General features: G+C 37.9%; 1 protein-coding gene across 1 annotated transcript in view; it reads left to right on the top strand.

Moving 5' to 3' along the window:
* Window positions 1–19,346, top strand: part of LOC131044287 (transmembrane emp24 domain-containing protein p24delta3) — an 82,338-nt gene extending 62,992 nt beyond the window's left edge. Inside the window, exons 3-4 of the mRNA XM_057977580.2 lie at window positions 18,624–18,700; window positions 18,832–19,346. Coding sequence (XP_057833563.2) covers window positions 18,624–18,700; window positions 18,832–18,976 — 222 coding nt within the window. The 3' untranslated portion in view covers window positions 18,977–19,346. The remainder of the gene's footprint in view (window positions 1–18,623; window positions 18,701–18,831) is intronic.
* Window positions 19,347–19,858: the final 512 nt, after the last annotated feature.

Raw genomic sequence — 19,858 nt, 5'->3', positions numbered from 1 at the left:
ATTATCTAAAAAATATGAAGAGACATTGATGAAGAAGGGTGCCATGGAGGAAGAGTTAGTGGAGTTGAAAGAAAAAATTGCAAATGAGCCTCCTCCAATACAGATTACAGAACAAGTACAAGAAATACCAGCTGATGTGACAACAAAAATGGAGGAATACACAGAAAATTGAAAAGCTTGAAAATGAACAAAATGTCAAGGCTATCTCTGTTGTGTCAGGAATTCTGAAACACAGGATTAATGTATTGAAAGGAAAATTGATGGTAGTGCATGATTTGCACATTTCTTTGAAAGAGGCAAGTAAAACACTGAGGTTGTCACTTTTCTTGGACCTTTGTTCAATGTTTGGTCAGGAAGAAGCAGATTAATGGATAAGCTAGATGTTGCAATGATGTGTAGAAACGAATTCCCTCCCAAGATCAGTGACACTAAAGACATGGTGGAGGTAATGAATGCAACTTATGCATTTTTCACAGGGAAGGATGTGCTTATAAATGAAAAATTGCAGACATTTGGGGAAGGTTATAGTAAATTGGTGCCTTCAATTTATGGTAGTAATGGAGATTTGAAATCAGTTTCTGATTGGACCAATGAATTTGATTTGATTCTGGAGGAAGAAGAAATAATCAAGCATATAGATGAACAGGTTGATGCTAATTTCCTTAACGGTATGCTTGATTCACTGTTCAAGGTTGAGGTTGACCATGCAAAGTTTATTGTTGAGGCCAGGGCAGTTACAGATGCCAGATGGACAGATTCAGTTGCAAAGTTGGAAGAGGTAAAGGCATTCAGTTGGCCAACAGACAAAGAGGTGGACAGGTGGCAAGCCATGCTAAAGAAAAAGAAGAAATGTCAGGTTGCTACCCAAGATTCCTCATAGTAATTTTTAGCTTGTTGAATCCTCATCTTATAAAAGGATTCCAAGATTAATGGCCAGTTGGCCACTTTTATTGATGTTGAAAACTCCGATATAATTATAATAGTTCAACTGTTCAAGAATTTGATAAGTGGATAGCTGAATCGCATTTTGAATTTACTTTCTGATATCATTATGAATATAATATCAATATCATTTGCAGTTTGAGATCTTCACATAATTGTCTTTGTGTTGAATTTATGTTTTCACTGTGAATTGAATGGTCAAGGGTTTTTTCAGTTTATGTATGAATCTGGGTTGTGTATGTAATGGCATATTCATTCCTATTTATTTGCAAATGAATCTTATTGAAGTTTATTATCAGGTTGTCTTTGAATTGTAAGTGACTCTATGCCCTAGGATAAGGCACTGGTTTGTTGTCTTGATGTTGACTTGGTGAAGTGACCTTCCAATTATAATAGTTGATTCATTGTGGGTGAATATGTTGTCTTGTTTGCCTTTGATTATGAAATTGTGATTTGTCTATAACATCTATCATGGAATTGGATCCTCAAAAGATATTCCCTTTAATTGAGTTGTATGCATGTTTTACTAATTATGTTGTATTCCTATCTATTGTGGTGTTTGATACTTTCATTCTTAATACTCTTATGATTTTATACGCTATGGATGTTTCTGTAATATATATGGAGGTGTTATATGTCTATCATGTACATGTTTTCTCTCCTCCATAAAGTTGGCATTTACTCGTACCTATAATCCGCCCACCAATTAAAATAAGGTGAATCCTTAATATGCTATGGATGTTTCTGTAATATATATGGAGGTGTTATATGTCTATCATGTACATGTTTTCCCTCCTCCATAAAGTTGGCATTTACTCGTACCTATAATCCGCCCACCAATTAAAATAAGGTGAATCCTTAATATGATTCCAGACTAATAGAAATTTTGCATTCTTGGGCATAATAGGAAGCATTAAATGAAAAATTACATACACCATAACAATGCAACAAATGAAAAAAGTTAAAACTCATGATTCTGATCATTTGAAAGAGATAGAATTATACATTGGAGACAAATAGATCAGAATTTAATTTCTATTGAATAAAATTACTACTTCCATCAATCGTCACAAAATAAATTTATATATAACCCCTTAAAGAACCTGCACAAAGCTTGACACTAAATGCTTTTCATTTGCTCTGTAAATGACTATACAACTTGCTCCCTTCACCTAGATTCTAGAATCACTACTGGAACCAGAAAAGGAACCCCAATGACTATACAACTTGCAAAACTGCTTGAGCCATGCCATTATTGACCTGATGCCTTCGGATGGAATGTGAGATGTTATGTTCTGTCCAACAGATCGTTTCCAATTAGAGGATGAAGCCTTCATGCCTAGGAACAGAGAAAATGGAAAGAGGAGCTCGAGCCTTCATGCCCACGATCAGGGAAAGTGGAAAGAGGAGCTTTAGGGTAAATGTAATATATTGGGGAGGGGTTGTAGCTTCCATGTCGTCACAAAGATGACTGGCTGCCACTCCCCACCCAAACAAATCCTTCTTTCATTCCTTTGTGAGCTCCTTCTTCAAACCCCCTGCCATCCTGTGGCAGAGTAGAAGCAGAGGATGTGCCATGCTTGGCCTTAATTGATAAGAAAAGGCTTTCACACCCCCTCTGGCAATCCTTCTCACTTTCACAACCTCTCTGACAATAAACAAACTCACATAGGAGAAAACAAAAAAACACCCATCCGGTATCACAGATCACACAACAACTCCATGCACGATTCTGCTCAAACATCATCTTCCTTTCTGAGGAAAAAACCACTCTCAGAAAATGAAAAAGGTTTCTTTTCTCTTCTACCAATTAAGTCACCACTCCATTGTATTTATAACCTTTTAACACTTCATTTAGTGATGCTCATTCACATGAAAAATCATCATTTTGGTGTTTTTCAACATGACTGTAGACTCTAGAAGTCATGCCTATCAAATCCACTGCATCCTGCTAAGGCTCATTTATTGTGAACGATTTTGTTATGATTTTATTCCTCCTTGATTGGACAAATTCTGCTTCAGAATCCCTGACAACAAGCAACCTGAGCTCTGATTTCTCAGAGAATTCCGTGATCTCCCATCTCTAACTCAGAAGCTATCCAATCCTTTTATGCCTCTGAAATCGTCGTCCTCGCTTGTCTAATCAACCTCGACTCAAGAGAAACCTTCAAACTAGTCCCTCTGGAATGAGTCGACATCCTGTTGACGTGTATTTTGTACAGGATCATACACAGAATAAAATACCCAAAGGCATCTTATCCTCTCTTGAATAAAGTTGCTAACTGCTGAAGATATCGCAAAAAGGATCAGTTAGGATGACTCCAATGTTCTTTTTAGTAGGGTCTCTACGTGTGGATAAGCTCCAGTGGTATGATGTGATTTGCTGGAATCACAAGGGGACTTACATTTGATGATTGAACTTCTGATCTACTTTGCTGGAACACAGGCTCTTACTAGCTTAGATTTGAAAAAAAATGGAAAAAGGATGAGGGCGAAGAGAAGATTTAATCCTAATACTAAGAATGTAGGAGCAATGATTGATCTTTGGTGAAACTCTAACTAGGTCTTGTTTTGACATCGCAGGACCATCTCCACAAGGCTAGTGCGATCTTCGAAGGGAAGCTTTATGATGTTCAAATCATCACTGCAGGCATAGACACCATCAGGTTGATGCATATCAATGAAGAAGCGACAATTGAAGTTAAGCTTAAGCTGAATAATTCCAGTTGACTACGCAAGGCAAGTCTGCAATCAACAAACTGCTAGTAGTATGGATGTACGAATTCCACCATCAATCAAGCACATTTCTTCCACTCATCTAATAACATGAAATCAAATACGAGAAGTATAAAGACCATGCAAATTGTCGAATCGACCCATAAATTTCACCATTTCTTTAATGAAGTTACAAGTCTTTTACAACAACATCTTGGCAACAATCTTTGCCTTCTCTCTCTACTCTACTCTAGTTACTATTCTATTTCTATCTTCTAACTATTTTCAACTCTCTAACTATTATCTAACTATTGCTAATTGCTTTTACAAAATGAAATGCCAGGGCTTATATAGTGCCCTCAATACAATTCGATGGCTTAGATCAATTCGAGATCAATGGCCAAGATTTTACAATGAAAACCCTAATTAGGGTTTGTTACAACCATTACATAACATTTAATGCTTGACCAATGATAAAATTGTATTGCTTGGACACATGTCCTCTTTAGAAAATTCCACCAATGGATAGCTGGGGTAGGTACATCGGAGTTTGTGTCACCTTCCATGTGTTAGGTACATTGAATCTGGACGTGCTGAGGTGGACCACACTGACTGGAGGAGTGATGACTGGGATGCCACCTCATCTGACACTTGTAGCTTGCTAGATATTCAATTTGATGTCGTTGAGAGGCTATCTTTAATTAACTCTTGTTCTAACTCCTTTTGTCCTTGATGTGCAGGACGATTGATGTACCTCGCCTTGGAATACTGGATTGGAAGAGGCCGCCCTTATCCTTGCTTGATCGTCCTTGAGGAGACCGTCCTTGATCTGGCTTGATTTTCCTTGAGAGTCGCCATCTTGGTACCTACACAACATTTCAAAATTAGTAATAGATTCTGCAGTGTATAAACATAGATTAGATTAAAGATTAATTTTAGGAAACTTCATGATAAGTCTTTGAGTTATCATTTCCTAAATATGATTGAGCTACTGGAAATTCAAAATTTCAAAATTCAAAATTTCAAGATTGAGGTTAGGACGACCGATACTCAAAATTTAGACAAAAGAAGTTTTCGCCATACCTCACTTGAGAACTAACTCTAAAAAGATGCAAAATAAGGAAATTCGCCTAGGCAAAATCGAAATTTGAAGCTTTCAATGTGATCCTCCTCTAGCGAACGCCTTCCTTGTCAATTTCACCACCTTTGGGGGGGTCTTCAACGTCTTGATGGCAAATTCGCTCCACTTCAAACCAAGTTCGCACTCCCCTTGAATGGAAATTTCGCACCTTTCCTCAATGAAATTCGCACTTCCTCCTTGTCTTCTCCAAATCGCATGCAAAGGAAGTTTGAATGATGATTTGAAAATGAAATAACTCACCCCTCCTTTATAGGCGCTCACCCTCTCATTTACCTCTAGGCCGACTTTGTAAAAATAAGGCAATTAAAACAAATTTCAAATAAAAATCAAGGCCGACTTTTATAAAATATAATCCAAGCGCATCAATTTTATTAAAATTAATAATTAATTAAAATGCCTTCGTGATTAATTTTTTTGAAAAAGGCAAAATTAATTAATAAATGTTTCATGCGCTATTTTTAAATGCTAATTTTAATTGAATATTTCAAACTTTATCGATTTTTAGCATTTAATGTAATTTGAAAATGATGTTGGTGCCAAACATGGAAGATGTAAGGGGTACAAACCACATCGCTCTGGTCCCTGGGAGAGGGACAGGAGCGAACTTTGAATCCTAGCTCAAATTTGTCATTTTTTAACCTCAACTCCTTGTTCATCACCTTTCTAATGACGTTTTCAATCTTGTGTAACTTTGATTTGATGTGATCCTTTAGAAAGAATGATTGATTTTATGAATATCGCCCTGGTCCTTGACTGAAGGACAGGAGCGAACTTTCCTCTTTGCTCAAGTTGGTCACCTTTTGACGTTTGGTTCCTTGCTTATCATCTTCTCAAAGGCATTTTCGACCTTGTGCGACCTCGCCTTGACGTAGTTTTTGAAAGAAATGACCAGTCTAATGAATATCGCCCTGGTCCTTGACTGAAGGACAGGAGCGAACTTTGGTTTATGGTGCAAATCTTCGATCATATTGATATCAAATTGTCTTCAAGGCGTAAAATGATGTCCTTTGTTCCTTCTTGAACGTATGAAATGGGAGTGACATTCAACATTTAAGCACATTTAGACATTTTGCTCTGGTCCTCGACTGGAGGACAGGAGCGAACTTCCATTTATAAGCCCATTCGTGCTTTGCCAATCTTCAAACTTGTCTTCAACAGACTTGTCATGCTCCCTTTCACTTATCTTTGACATGAAATTCGTTTCGACTTGGCGAGAAATTTGTCTAAGGAAGAAATCGCTCTGGTCCCTTGGAGAGGGACAGGAGCGCCTAGGACAATATGGCCTTCACTTGGCGTCTTGCAATCTTCAAATTATCTTCAATGGATTCGTTATGCCCCTTTTGCTTGCCCCAAATTTAAAACTTACTTGATCTTCGCCCAAAACCTGTCTTATAAGGAAAATCGCTCTGGTCCCTGAGAGAGGGACGAGAGCTATCACTTAAATTCGCCCTGGTCCCTTGGTGAGGGACAGGAGCGATTTTGCTTCTAGGGTCAATTTTCCTCATGATTGCGCTTTCAAGTTATATTCAACTGATAAAATGTATCTCCTTTGATCTTCTCAATTCGCGAAATCGTTCAAATCTTTCAAGGACAAGTCAATTTTGGATTTCAAGCTCCAGTCCTTCAGTGAGGGACAAGAGCGATTTTTGTCCTCCAAGCCCAAATGCTTCACTTTTCACCATGAAATGTCTTTGCTAGGAAAGATATCATCCTGCTTCAGGCTATGAATAAAAGTTAATGTCCAAAAAAAGGTCTAAAAATGTGCATATAAAGAAAATCGCTTTGGTCCTTCAGTGAGGGACAGTAGCGAATTTGACTTTCTAGGCAAAAACTTCATCATTTCATCGTTTTTTGATCAAGTCTGGATGCTCTATCATGCTCATTTTGTCCTCCATCATGCCTTTGATGTCTCAATTTGTCCAAACAAGGTCAGGAATGACTCCACTAAGCCTTTTCGCCCTGGTCCCTTGGTGAGGGACAGGAGCGCTTCGCCTTGGTCCTCCTGAGAGGGACAGGAGCGAAATTCGCTCTGGATCCTCAGTGAAGGACAGGAGCGAAATTTGACTTTTCGAACTCTCTATCAGGACAATTTTAATGGAATATAACATTTAAGTATAAGAAAGAAGAAACACTTATACTTTAAGTTATATTCCATATATACTTTCAGGATGTTTGAGAGTGGTTTTAGACCTCTAGGAGTTATATTGCAAAATCTAGTTTTTTGAGGTTTTTCAGTTTCCAGACTTAGTCAAATTCAGGATTAGGACATTCCAGACTTAGCCAAATTTCAGGATCAGGACTTTCAGACTTAGCCCAAATTTCAGGACATTCCAGACTTCACTCAAGCCGGACTTGCTTATCCATGTGATCACCTGGGCGACACTCAAAATGCAAAGGCTAACTAACAAAACCCTAAAAGACCTAGAAAACAAACCCTAAAAAGCAAAAAAACATGGGTCCCCATTTGCAATGGGGCGATGTGTGAAAACGTCACAACACATCCAAGCCTTAAAAATTCCTCGTACATATTAGCTTGTCACCACAGTTGTCGCTAGCTCTCATGTTTGTTTAATGTTAGCATTTTTAGATTGCGAGCTAGCGACCAGATAGTTTGTGGTTAGGTTTTATGGTTATCGCTAGCTCGCGAGGTAAAATGTCTGAAGACGTGATCAAGCCGCGAGCTAGCGACAAGTTGGTTTGGGTTTACATCACGAGGTCTCTAGCTTTTTGGGTGTTAACGTTTTATGTTACCGAGTTGGAGATTGTTAATGAAATTGCTTTGGTCGCGAGGTCTCAAGTTGGTCTGATGTCATACATTATAGCTGCGAGAGTTAGCGAATAACTCATTTCATATAGTTGTTGCTAGCTCTCATGTTTGTTTAATGTTAGCATTTTTAGGTCGCGAGCTAGCGACTAGATAGTTTGTGGTTAAGTTTTATGGTTATCGCCAGCTCGCGAAGTTAAATGTCTGAAGACTTGATCAAGCCGCGAGCTTGCGAGTGAAGTACTAGCGGTTAAGAGATAAACAGTTTTATGTTGGCGAGTACGCGACAAGGGTTAAAGTTACCACTATCTCCAAGTCGTTGGTGACGAGGATTTAACATTTTGTGGTCGAGAATTGGCGAGTGGCAGTTCAGTTTACCTTAGTTGCTAGATCTCGAGGTTATGAAGGCTTAGCATTTTCAGCTTGCGAGTTGGAGATAGAGTCGTAAGGGCTTGTCGCTAGGTCGCGAGATTTTCTAATGGGCAGTCTTTCAGGCAGAGAGTCGACGACTGTGTGCCACGTGTTTTAATGACTTAATATCTTGAAATCGCCAATATTTTTTTTTTATGGTTTGAAAATAGCTTGAAATCACCAATATTTTATATTTATGGTTTGAAAATAGGTTGAAATTGCCAATATTTTTTTTAATGGTTTGAAAATAGGTTGAAATCACCAATGCAAATTTTTTTCTGGTTTTAAAAACATTACAATTCACCCTTGCAAATAGTTTTTTGGTTTTAAAAACATTACAATTCGCCAGGATTTTTCACAAACTTGGAGTGATCACGGCTAATTCGCCAATGGAGATTATTATTTTTTCTTCGTAAACCGCAAAAATTTGCCAGTAAAATTAAAATTTTCCTCGGGAATTATACAACTTTCGCCAGGTTTTTACACCTTGTCTAAGGGGGGGGTTTCTTAAAGTTTTCCCTGATGATTAATGTGGGTTAAAATTGATTGTTTGTAGGACGTCATTGTAGAGAACCAGGAGAAAGCTTGAAACACAAATCGAAGAAGTATCACAATCAAGGCCAGGCGCTGGAAGTTGGAGGAGAAAAAGATGCAATGCAGGATCAAAGTGATGGAGCATTGGGAAGCGTGTCGCTGTGCCACCAGACCATAAAGCTGAAGTCCACTGTTGATTGTAACTAGGGGTATAGGGGTTCGGATTGCCTTAAGGCAACATCCGAACCCCTTTAGGACCGGGTCCTACGCTAACGTGACCCTATCTTAAATGCCACGCTAAAACACACCAAAATAACATTAGCGCCAAAAATATCAAGGAGGCCGACTTACAAGGAGGCCGACTTTAATAGAGTAAAGATGCATATAAGTAAAGGTCAATTTGCAAGTCAATGACAATCAATCAAGTTCAATTAAATTTGAAGGCGATTTAGCTTTGCTGTGCGAACCTAAGGAAGAGGGCGAATTTATTCAGTTTGGTGTAATATTGTCCAAGGGGACATAGCATATCTTGAGGCAAGTCATTGAAGCATACAAGGACAGATCTGTTATGTGAAGATTAGATTCGAGCTAAGTATTGTACTGATATTTAGAGGAGAATATATAATCTGACCTGTGGGTCTTTCATGCTAGGTTTTTCCTCCTTGGAGGTTTTCCCAGGGTATGCGTGTTTGTCGTCTATTCTATTTCTGATTTATGTTGTCTTACTAAATACTGCAAATTTGATTACAATCTACGGCACAATTTAATCCATGTTGGTTTACTAAACTACTACAAATCTAATACAACCTAGGGCATAATTAATTAGATAAATCTGGTTATCATACCTAGGGTTTAAATTAACATGGTATCAGAGCTCTAGGTGTTACTAACTTCTGATTTTAGCAGATCAATTGTTGCATATAGCTGTTGTTTGTGTTCAGATTAAAGATGTTAGGTTTGAAGGCTGAAGATAGGCTTGAGGGAGCCATTGATTTTGCTGCTTGGAAAGTTCGTATTCTGTTGATCCTTGAAGAAAATGACCTACTGAAATTTGTAGAAGAAGAAAGGCTGTCTCCTCCAGAAGATGCTGAAGAGCTGAAATTGTTCAAGAAAGATTCCCTCAAGGCTAGAAGGATCATAATTGAGTCCGTCAAGAATCATCTTGTCACTGTCATATCAAAGTTTACATCTGCCAGAGAAATGATCAAACACTTGGAAGGGATCTATGAAGTCAACAATCTCAGCAGGGCTCTTGCCCTAAGACAACAACTTCTACACATGAAAATGAAAGAAGAAGACTCAATCATAGCCTACTTCATGAAGATCAATGAACTAAAGGACAAGCTAAGCACTCTTGATTGCCAAATCTCAGATAAAGACCTTGTTAATGATTGCATTAAATGGTCTACCAGATGAATGGGAACCATTCATTCATAGCATTGGTGGAAGAGCTGATCGTCCCAACTTTGAGCGTCTTCAATCTGATTGCATCGAAGAGGAATCTCGAATTGAGGTAAGAGGAAAACTCAAAAACTCTCTCAAAGATAATCATGTTCTCTTATCTAAATCTAGGAAAGGTGGTCATTGGAAGAAAGAAAAGAGAAGCAAAGATTTTAGATCCTCCTCCTATGATCCAAGGAAAAAGTCAAGAGATTCCTCTCACATTTGTTGCTTCAGATGTGATAAGTATGGTCACTATGCCAGAGATTGTCAAAATGACCCAAAGGAAAGGGAAGCTAACTTAAATGAGGTTGCCGAACAAAGTGAAGACTACCTTCTTATCTTTGCTCTTTCTAGCAATATTCCTACGGATAGCAATTCGTGGATACTTGACAGTGGTGCCTCCAGACACATCTCAGGATTTCGTGAGCATCTCTCAGATCTGATTGAAAAAGACACCAATCTTCATGTTGTAATCGGTGATGATGCTCGATACTCGGTAAAAGGTTCTGGCACTACCTCTCTAAAACTAGATTCTGGTATTTCCTTACAACTCTGTGATATTCTATTTGTACCTGGTATTAAAAGAAATCTTATTTCTATTTCGGCTTTAGAAGATAAGGGTTTGCAAATAGCATTTTCTGAAGGGAAAGTACTCGCTTGGTCTAAGAAATCTAACTTCAAATCTGCTCGTATTATTGGAAATAGATGTGATAGTTTATATAAACTTGCAGCCAATCCAATTCAAGCTCTCATTCATGAGACCCCTGAATCATGCAAGCTATGGCATAGAAGATTGGGTCATCTTCACTTTCAAGCTCATCCCACTCTCGGTAAATGGTCAAAGGTATGCCTAATCTCAGTTTATCTCATGATGATGCTTGTAAAGGTTGCAATGGGTAAGAATGTAAAGAATCCCTTTCATAAAAGCGATAGTAGGGCTAAAGAAAGGTTAGAGCTTATTCATTCAGATTTATGTGGTCCCATGTCAGTAGCATCTCCTAGCGGTTTCCTATATTATGTTATCTTCATAGATGATTTCTCTAGGAAAACATGGATCTATTTTCTTAAAACTAAAGAGTCTGAAGAAGTCCTAAACAGATTTAAAGAATTCAAAGCCTTAGTTGAAAATACTACAGGAAATCAAATTAAATGTTTGAGGTTTGACAATGGAGGTGAATACACCTCAGGTAGCTTCTATGACTTTTGTGTTAAAGCAGGAATTAAGAGGGAGTTCTGTGTTCCCTACAACCCTCAGCAAAATGGAGTTGCTGAAAGAAATAACAGGACCATTGTTGAAGTTGCAAGAGCCATGATTCATGATCAGGACTTGCAACCTTTTCTATGGGCAGAAGCATCCAAAACCGCAGTTTATATTCAGAATAGATGTTCTCATCAAGTCCTAAAGAATGTGACACCTGAAGAAGCATTTTCAGGAATCAAACCTGACATCAGTCACCTAAGGATATTTGGAAGCCCTGTGTATGTTCATGTACCTAAAGAAAAACGAACCAAGCTAGATCCATTTGGAAAGAAAGGCATCCTAGTAGGATACAACGAATCTTCCAAAGCCTTCAGGATCTACATTTCAGGTCAAAGGTATGTTGAGGTAAGTAGAGATGTAACTTTTGAAGAAGATATTGCTTTCAAAAGATCTAAAGGTTCATTAATCAACAATGATGATATGGTGATGGAAAAACAAGATTCAATTGTTGATGCTAACCCTGAGTTACAGGAGGAGTCTACTGATCTTCCAAATCAGGAAGTTCAGAATGACTCATCAAAATCCATGCAATCTACCGATATACCTCAGGATATTGTGGTCTGCAAGAAGAGACCACTCTGGGTTAGAAATACAATTCAAGATGCTGAAGGGTTTGCTGCTCCCAGAGGAACCTTCAGAAATAGCAAGTGTCCAAAATCACGCCAACTACATTTCTGTGATGTGCAATATAATTGAGTCTGAACTCCACAATATCGGAGAAGCTATGTCCCATCATACTTGGAAATTAGCCATGGATGAAGAGTATGGGTCTATCATCAAGAATAATGTCTGGGACATTGTACCCAGACCCAAAGGTAAGTCTGTCGTTTTCTCTAAATGGTTGTTTAAAATTAAACATAATGTTGATGGTAGTATTGAAAAATATAAAGCTAGGTTTGTAGCTCGTGGCTTTTCTCAAAAGGAAGGAATAGATTATGAAGAAACCTTTGCCCCTGTTGCTAGATATACCTCTATTAGGTCTATAATAGCTATTGCTGCAGCCAAAGGTTGGGAGCTGCATCAAATGGACATTAAGACAGCCTTCCTCAATGGAGTCATTGAGGAGGAAGTCTATATTGAGCAACCAAAAGGTTATGTAATCCATAAAAGAGATTCTCATGTTTGCAGGTTGAAGAAAGCTTTATATGGGCTCAAACAGGCTCCTCGCGCTTGGTATGAAAGAATTGATAAGTACTTACTAAGTTTAGGGTTTTCCAAGAATGATGTTGATGCTAACATTTACTTGAAAATTTATAATAATGAGATGCTTATTTTAGTTTTGTATGTAGAAGATTTATTTCTCACGGGTGAAAATAAATTAATCATAAGATGTAAAAAGGAATTAGCCTCAGAATTTGAAACGAAAGATTTAGGTCTAATGCACTACTTCCTAGGGTTAGAAGTATGGCAAAGAGCTAATGAAATCTTTCTAAGTCAGGGAAAGTACACTATTGATATTTTGAAAAGACTTAGAATGAAAGATTGTAAACCTATGCGTACTCCTATGGAATCTAACTTAAAGAAGTTAAGTGTTTCTGCAGCTAACTCAGATTTTGCAGATCCTTCTGAGTACAGGCAGTTGATTGGCTCCTTGATGTACCTAGTCAATACTAGGCTAGATATCTATTATGTTGTGAATGCTCTCAGTCAGTTCATGAGCTCACCTAAACATGTTCACCTGGTTGCTGCCAAGCACATTCTAAGATATCTTCGTGGCACGATTGGTTATGGGCTGAAGTATTCACTTAATACCCCAATCCTCTTGAAAGGCTACTTAGATTCAGATTGGGCAGGAAGTGTCAAGGACAGGAAAAGCACTTCAGGCATCTGCTTCAACTTGGGTTCCGTAGTAATCTCTTGGGCATGCAGAAAGCAATCTTCGGTAGCATTAAGCACTGCAAAAGCTGAGTACATTGCCGCATCTGTTGCATCCAGAGAAGCAGTGTGGCTTCGTAAGCTTCTTGTTGGATTATTTGGTCAAGTCAATGATCCTACCACCATTCATTGTGATAATCAAAGCTGTATAAAGATGTCAGTAAATCCTGTATTTCATGATCGGTCCAAACATGTGGAAACACACTATCATTACATTCGGGATATGGTGCAGAGAGGCGCCATTCATCTAAAGTACATTAGCACAGATGAATAGATTGCTGACATCCTCACCAAACCCTTATCCAGAGTGAAGTTCGAGTACTTCAGAGATAGACTTGGCGTCCTGGAAAACGGAACCCTGATTGAGAGGGAGCTTCAATCTCAATGACTATTGGTAGCACTTTGAATCATTCTTTGCTTGTGTGCAAGAATGAATTTCATCCAATCTATGCTTGTGTGCTAGATGGATAGTTGTAATAATGTAAAAACCCACTGGTGTATTACACTTTCTATGCTTGTGTGCTAGAACCATCCTATGCTTGTGTGCTAGGTGGAAGATGTAATTCTATGCTTGTGTGCTAGATGGAACTCAAAAGGTTCAGATTATGTATTCTCCTCCTCCCTAGTTAAGAAGGGTTTAAATTAACATCCACCACCAGGACCAAAGACCGAAGAACATTCAGAATGCAACAAGTCTATGCATTCCTGAGAAATACACAGCTGGATTTAATTCCAGAAGTTCAGTTTTGAAAACTGAAATTGTTTTATTGTAAAGCTGCCTGTGGGTCCCACTCAAGATATTTTAAAACAAAGGGGACACGGGTTAGTTATGTTCAATTACCAGATAGACCTAAATTAGAGCCAAATAGTGGTAGACAGTTGAGATAGTTGTTGGATGGATAACTAAGTGTTTAATGGGCATGGGTTAAAGCTGCCAACTTCTAGATGGCAAGTTGTAGCCCTTGGATGCAGTCAATCCTGCCCATCAATTCATATTGTAAAATCTATGAAAGGCGGGATGCCTCTCATTGTAAAGGTTAGAATTTTGTTGGTTAGAATTTTGTAGTTAGATTTTAGAGTTAGAATAGGTTAGATTTTAGGCATAGCATAGAGATGTTGCAAAAATTGTTGTAATGGCAGTTGAAGCAAATATATGAACATTGAAATATGGTGTTTGTTGTCTTTGTTTTAGTCTGTTTGCATGGTTTCGTTCAACTAGTTAATTTTATAGTGTAGGGATTTTAATGGTGAAGTGTGGAGGAGTATTTGATGCATTTCTGGTTCATACCATTAGGGGTTTGCTGATTGTAGGTCACCGTGCATGGTTAGTTTGAACCCAAATTGTGCTTAGTTCAACTGCAGGTGTTCATCTTAGGCTGCGCCAGAATTGGGTGCCTAAAACGAGTGTCTCCGGTTTGAAAATCCTTCATCCCTTGGAGCTTGCACCGTTCTTGTCTAGTTGTGAGAGTGTCTCTGGCAAAACAAGAACTGGCTTATCGAAATCTGGCTACCTGCTGCATCAACTATTATCATCCTTGTCTTTAGGTCTCCTATCCCTTCCCCTTTGCTTTTATTCGCAATCTGAGAATCGCAACAAATCAGCTTGTTGCAAAACGTAAGTCCTTTTGTGCTCCCAACAAATCACATCAATCACAGAGCTATCCTGTAGTCAAGACCTGACAATCGAAACCTTGAGGTTGTCCCCATTGATCAATTGAAACAACATTAGGGATTTCCTTATCTCAAGAGAGGATAGGATACTTGGCGAGATCATTCTATTCTGCGTTGGCTAGATAGAGTCGTAGCAATGCGATTTTAGCCACGTCAACAAGTACCTAGTCAAGAATCAAAGTATAAGAAGCAAAAGTCCAATACTCCTCAATCCACCATGAGCACTTCACCCATTAGAGAGATTGATACACATAATACAAGAAGTGGATCAATACCGGAATAAAAAACAAAGATGTGTTGATGTGTTTTTTACGCACCTCTAACACAGAATAAAATACCAAATAATTTTATCCTCTCTTGAACAAAATCATCTCAGATGCTAAATATTTGATCAACTAAGACGATTCCAAGGTTTCTAACATCAGTTCTTGACATGTGGGTAACTCAATGGCTAATGTGATTTTACTGTATGCACAAAGGGACTTACGTAATTGTTCTTGAAGAGTCAACTTATCATGCATGGTAGTAGGTTTGCCGATGGTTTCAAATGACTTAAGATTTTGCAAGTTGGGCTCTTGATCTACTTCTAACAAAGATTTTCAAATAAAATGCAAAAGAGAAAGGGTTTAGAAGTTATATTCTAATCCTATCTTAAACCGATAATGCAAGAGATAGTGAATGATTCAATGAAATTCAACTAGGCTAGGTATTGTCATCAAAGAACAACTCCACACAAGCTTAGTGCAATCATCTAAGGTAATTAATACATGTTCAAATTCATACTAACAACACTAACACCATCAATTCGATGCATATCAATGAGCAAGCACAAATTGAAGTTAAGTTCAAATTTAATTCCAGTTGACCACACAAGGCAAACTTACAATCAACAAGAAGCTAGTGGTATGGATAAAACAAATTTCATATAATTGCACTCAACATTTTCTTTCATTCACTACAAATACTTAAAACAAATTTCTAAACTAAATTTGGAGGCAAGAGAACCACACAATGCTTCAAAATCTCATAAAATCACCAAGTGTCAATGATCAAATTCAATTTAGTAGCATATAGGCGACAATTCTCTTACAAATGAGAGGAATGGGGTTTATATAGAGCCTCAAACTGAAATGAATGGCCAAGATTCATTTAGAATCAAGGACCGAGATCATGCCAACATTGCCCTAATTAGGGTTTACATAAAAAAAGTGGAATAAAAAATGAGGTCCAATGGGTTGACGCCTTCAGGGTTTACAAGCTGGGAATCTTAGAAGATTCTGGCTTGCATCCCTCTCTCTAGCTGCATACTCAACGAATCTAGCCAAGATCGAGTTGAGTTCCTCCATCGTAATATTTGGTAAACCTTCTTGCTGCAAATCAATCACATCCAAGGCATTTGAGAAAGCATAAAAAATGCTTTCCAAATCCGACATAAGCTTCCGCAAGTTGTTGTTGTGAATCATGAGAGAATCCAAATCGTCTAACTGATTCTTCCTTATGGATTCCAACTGTTTGAAGTAAACAAACTTCATTTTCTCCTTCAATTCTTCCAAGTTCAAAGTACTAGAAGTGTGGACGTCCTATCCCAATAACTCTTCAATAGATGTGAGGATCTTGGATTGTATCTCTTGGATTGATCCCTCCATCTCCATGCACTCCCGCTTCGCATGTTCAAACACTGATTTCTTCATGGCTAAGGAACAATACCATCCTTGGAAATCATACACATTACCTTCTTGAACAACTCCTTGGATCAATGTGGATGTAGGAATCCGCTTCGACACCTTGAGGCATGGAATAGTCTTTTCTTCCATTGGTCGGAACTCTTCCCATACTCCCTCCAAGTATTACATCTTGAATATAACCATCGTTGTCTTATCATATGGTGATCATATGCTTGGACGGATTGGGATAGGAAATTATCCGCTTGCTTTGAAACATCTTCAATCCATTTTCCAACCTCTTGGTATGTATTCCTCATTGCCTCATGAACATTAGGTGATCCATGAGCAATAACAATAGTTGAAACAAAGGTAGCATCCTCGTGCCTTAGGGAATTCAACCCTTCAATATACTCTTTGAGTCTCCTGTGCTCCATCTCTAACAATTCTTTCTTTTCTACAACCTTGTTCAATCACGCCTCAATTGCCTTGGCATGTAGCTCTTGAAACTCTTGCTGCTTCATAGTAGGTCCAAGGTTAATTGTGGTAACTTGATAATCCATACGAGTGATCATATCTCTAGTCTTATCAACTGCCGGGACAGCCACTTGTGCAATGCATGCTCCTGTATCGTCTCTAATAATCTTAAAGAACTTCTTCGCCTTCTTCTGTTCTCCGCCCTTACCAATCCTAGCCAGGAAGTCATCAATATCTTCAGCAGGTTGCGCCTTTATGACTTTCTTCTCCATGCTGCTCAGCAACCAATCAAGGATTGTAGAGAATTCCATCCCATCCTTGAGTTGTGTTGATCTTCATCAAGTCCTCTCAAGGCTGAAATGACTTCATCATTTGTTTTCGCCTTAGTCAAATCCACCACATCATTACCCAAATGAACCTCAAGTTAAATAGTAGGAGATCCCGGTTGCTCTTCATCGTCTTCTTGTGGTGCCGATTGTGCTGATGCATGTTCATCTTGATCATTCTCCGGTAGAATTTCCATGGGAAAGAGGACAAAAAGGGATGACAAGGCAAGCCAAGCAGGTGGGTGAGGCGGAAGCTAAGAGAATATCTCCAATTCAACTTACAGCGGAGGTGCTTATATGTGATGTGTGGAATTGCACGAGGTGCAATTTACAATGTTACACAATAATAAATTCTAAATTGAATGTTTTAAATTTTGAAGTTTTTGTTTTGTATATTAGGGTGAAGTGAGACAATTTGTGGAAACACACACCCCTTTTACACCCATTAATAATACATTAGGTGCCTGTTTAAAAAACCGTTAAATATTTTGTGCTTTCCATGGGGGATGCCTAGTTGTGATGGTTGAGGGATGTTTGAGACGTTCCTGATTGCCCTTTTCTTGTCATCCCTGATAATTGGGATGTGAACGTTTTTAGATTTTCTTTGTTGGGGGGATGGCCAGGGGGCATCCCCTGATGTCCCATTGTTCTTGAAACACCTAAGGGGATGGGGATGAGGGTTTGAGGTGTGGGGACATGTCCTTGTGTAACACCAAAAGGATCTTTTAAAATGAAGAAAATGAGAGTATTTTTATGATCCAAATCTTGTAAACTTTTCTGTACTAAGAATCAACTACAAAATAAATTGAATGGAAATCGAAATTTCTTAAATTCATGTATGTAGGAAACAGCTACAAAATAAATTGAACAAAAACATAAGAGAAATTGTTTGAGGGTTAAAGTCTTCACAAATGAAAATCGGGAATTTTTCTTTCAAGAACATTTATGGCAGAGAAACATAGATAAATTAATATATCTGTTGAGGCTGGTGCATTGACATTCTGTGTCAAACTACTACCTTTATTGACTTTCTTCCTAATAACCACATCGAACACCTTTCTTTATCCATTGTAGATCAAAAATTCAATTGCTGAGTTCTCTAATCTTCAGCACAATAAAAGTAGAAGTTGATTTTTTAAACCTCAAATAGTTGGTACTTCAATAGAACATATTCAGTTTCCAGTTTAATGGCTCCCTTCATCCATCAAGTTGCCTCTTACACAATCTTATTTGTATATGAAAAAAAAAAAATATTCATGAAGAAGTTTGATTTTTTGGATGCTGTAGCTAGTCCAATGATTGAACATGATGTCAGGGATTTCTTTTGCTTCAGATATTTTCCTGTACATTTATATGTATTACCAGATTTGATTCTGAAACTCCGTGTTTGCTACAACTGCAGGGGGTGGAGCTTGAGTTGAGAAAAATTGAAGTAGCAATAGAAAGTATTCATGAGAACTTATTGTACATGAAAAGCAGGTAAATTTGAAGCAACAAATATATGTTATGGTCATTGAATGTGATTTAGGTTGCCTCCTTTGCTGGTTTAGGCTTAATCTATATAGAGTCCAATCCAATTAAAAATATTCTATGCTTTGTTTTCTGTGTAGGGAATCAGAATTGCGAGAGATAAGTGAGATCACCAACTCTAGGGTGGCATGGTTCAGCATCATGTCTCTTACTGTCTGCTTATCAGTGTCTGCATGGCAACTATGGCACCTCAAGAGATTCTTTGAGAAGAAGAAACTTATTTAAGCAATTTTAGTGTCTCATCTAGAGACTCATAACTTATTGGGGTGTAAGGGCTGAGTTCAGTGCTATGAATGTGCAAAATAGAAGTTAACTTCTACGACTCAATTTATCCTTCACTTAATCTTTATCAACCCGACACTTTCTTTGTTGACTTGAAAATATTTTTATTTTAATGTTTCTGTATTATATGTACAGCAAAGCATTATGTCTGAATCAACTTCAAGTGGATAGTGCATTTTCTTCACTGGATTTTGATTGATGTTAATGTTAAAAAATCTGAAGGTCAATATATACTAAAACTCCAGATGTTAGAAAGGATCGAATATAAATTTCAATAAAAAACAATTCCTGTTTCTAGGAATAGTTTACTAAATTCTTGGCTGAAAATCTGTTAAATGCATGGGTTAAGTTTGTGTTAACAGGTTACTCTCTTACTTCATAGCTAGATGATACAGAAGAGACAGTAGGACCAAGAATATCCAACACGGATGAAAAGAGGCTATAAGAAGAACATAGGTAGTATTTTTGACAATGTAAGTTGTGGAAGGAAAAAATGTTGGTGCTGGCTAGCCTTTAATCTTTTGCCATCTTTTTGTTCTTTGTCATCCTTTCTAGCATCTTTTTCATTGTGTGTGATTTTCTACTACCTCTTTTTTGCTTCTCCCTTTATGGATTAACTTATTTTGGGAAATATCGCCCGCCATCAAATTCCAAAACACCACGCCATCGACTTTATTAGTTAGAGACAAAGATGCAACTAACTAAAAATGAGTAGATAATGTTTCTCTGTACCAAGCGAGTAACATTAGTAGTTTTTTATTTATTTATTTTCACTTAAAACATGAAGATGGTCTCTATGTCAACATTTGCTGAAAACCAATAAAC

Source organism: Cryptomeria japonica, chromosome 10 (assembly GCF_030272615.1).
Source record: "Cryptomeria japonica chromosome 10, Sugi_1.0, whole genome shotgun sequence".
Taxonomy (NCBI): Eukaryota; Viridiplantae; Streptophyta; class Pinopsida; order Cupressales; family Cupressaceae; genus Cryptomeria; species Cryptomeria japonica.
The sequence above is the reverse complement of the archived record's forward strand: the minus strand, read 5'-3'. Positions and strand labels throughout refer to the sequence as shown.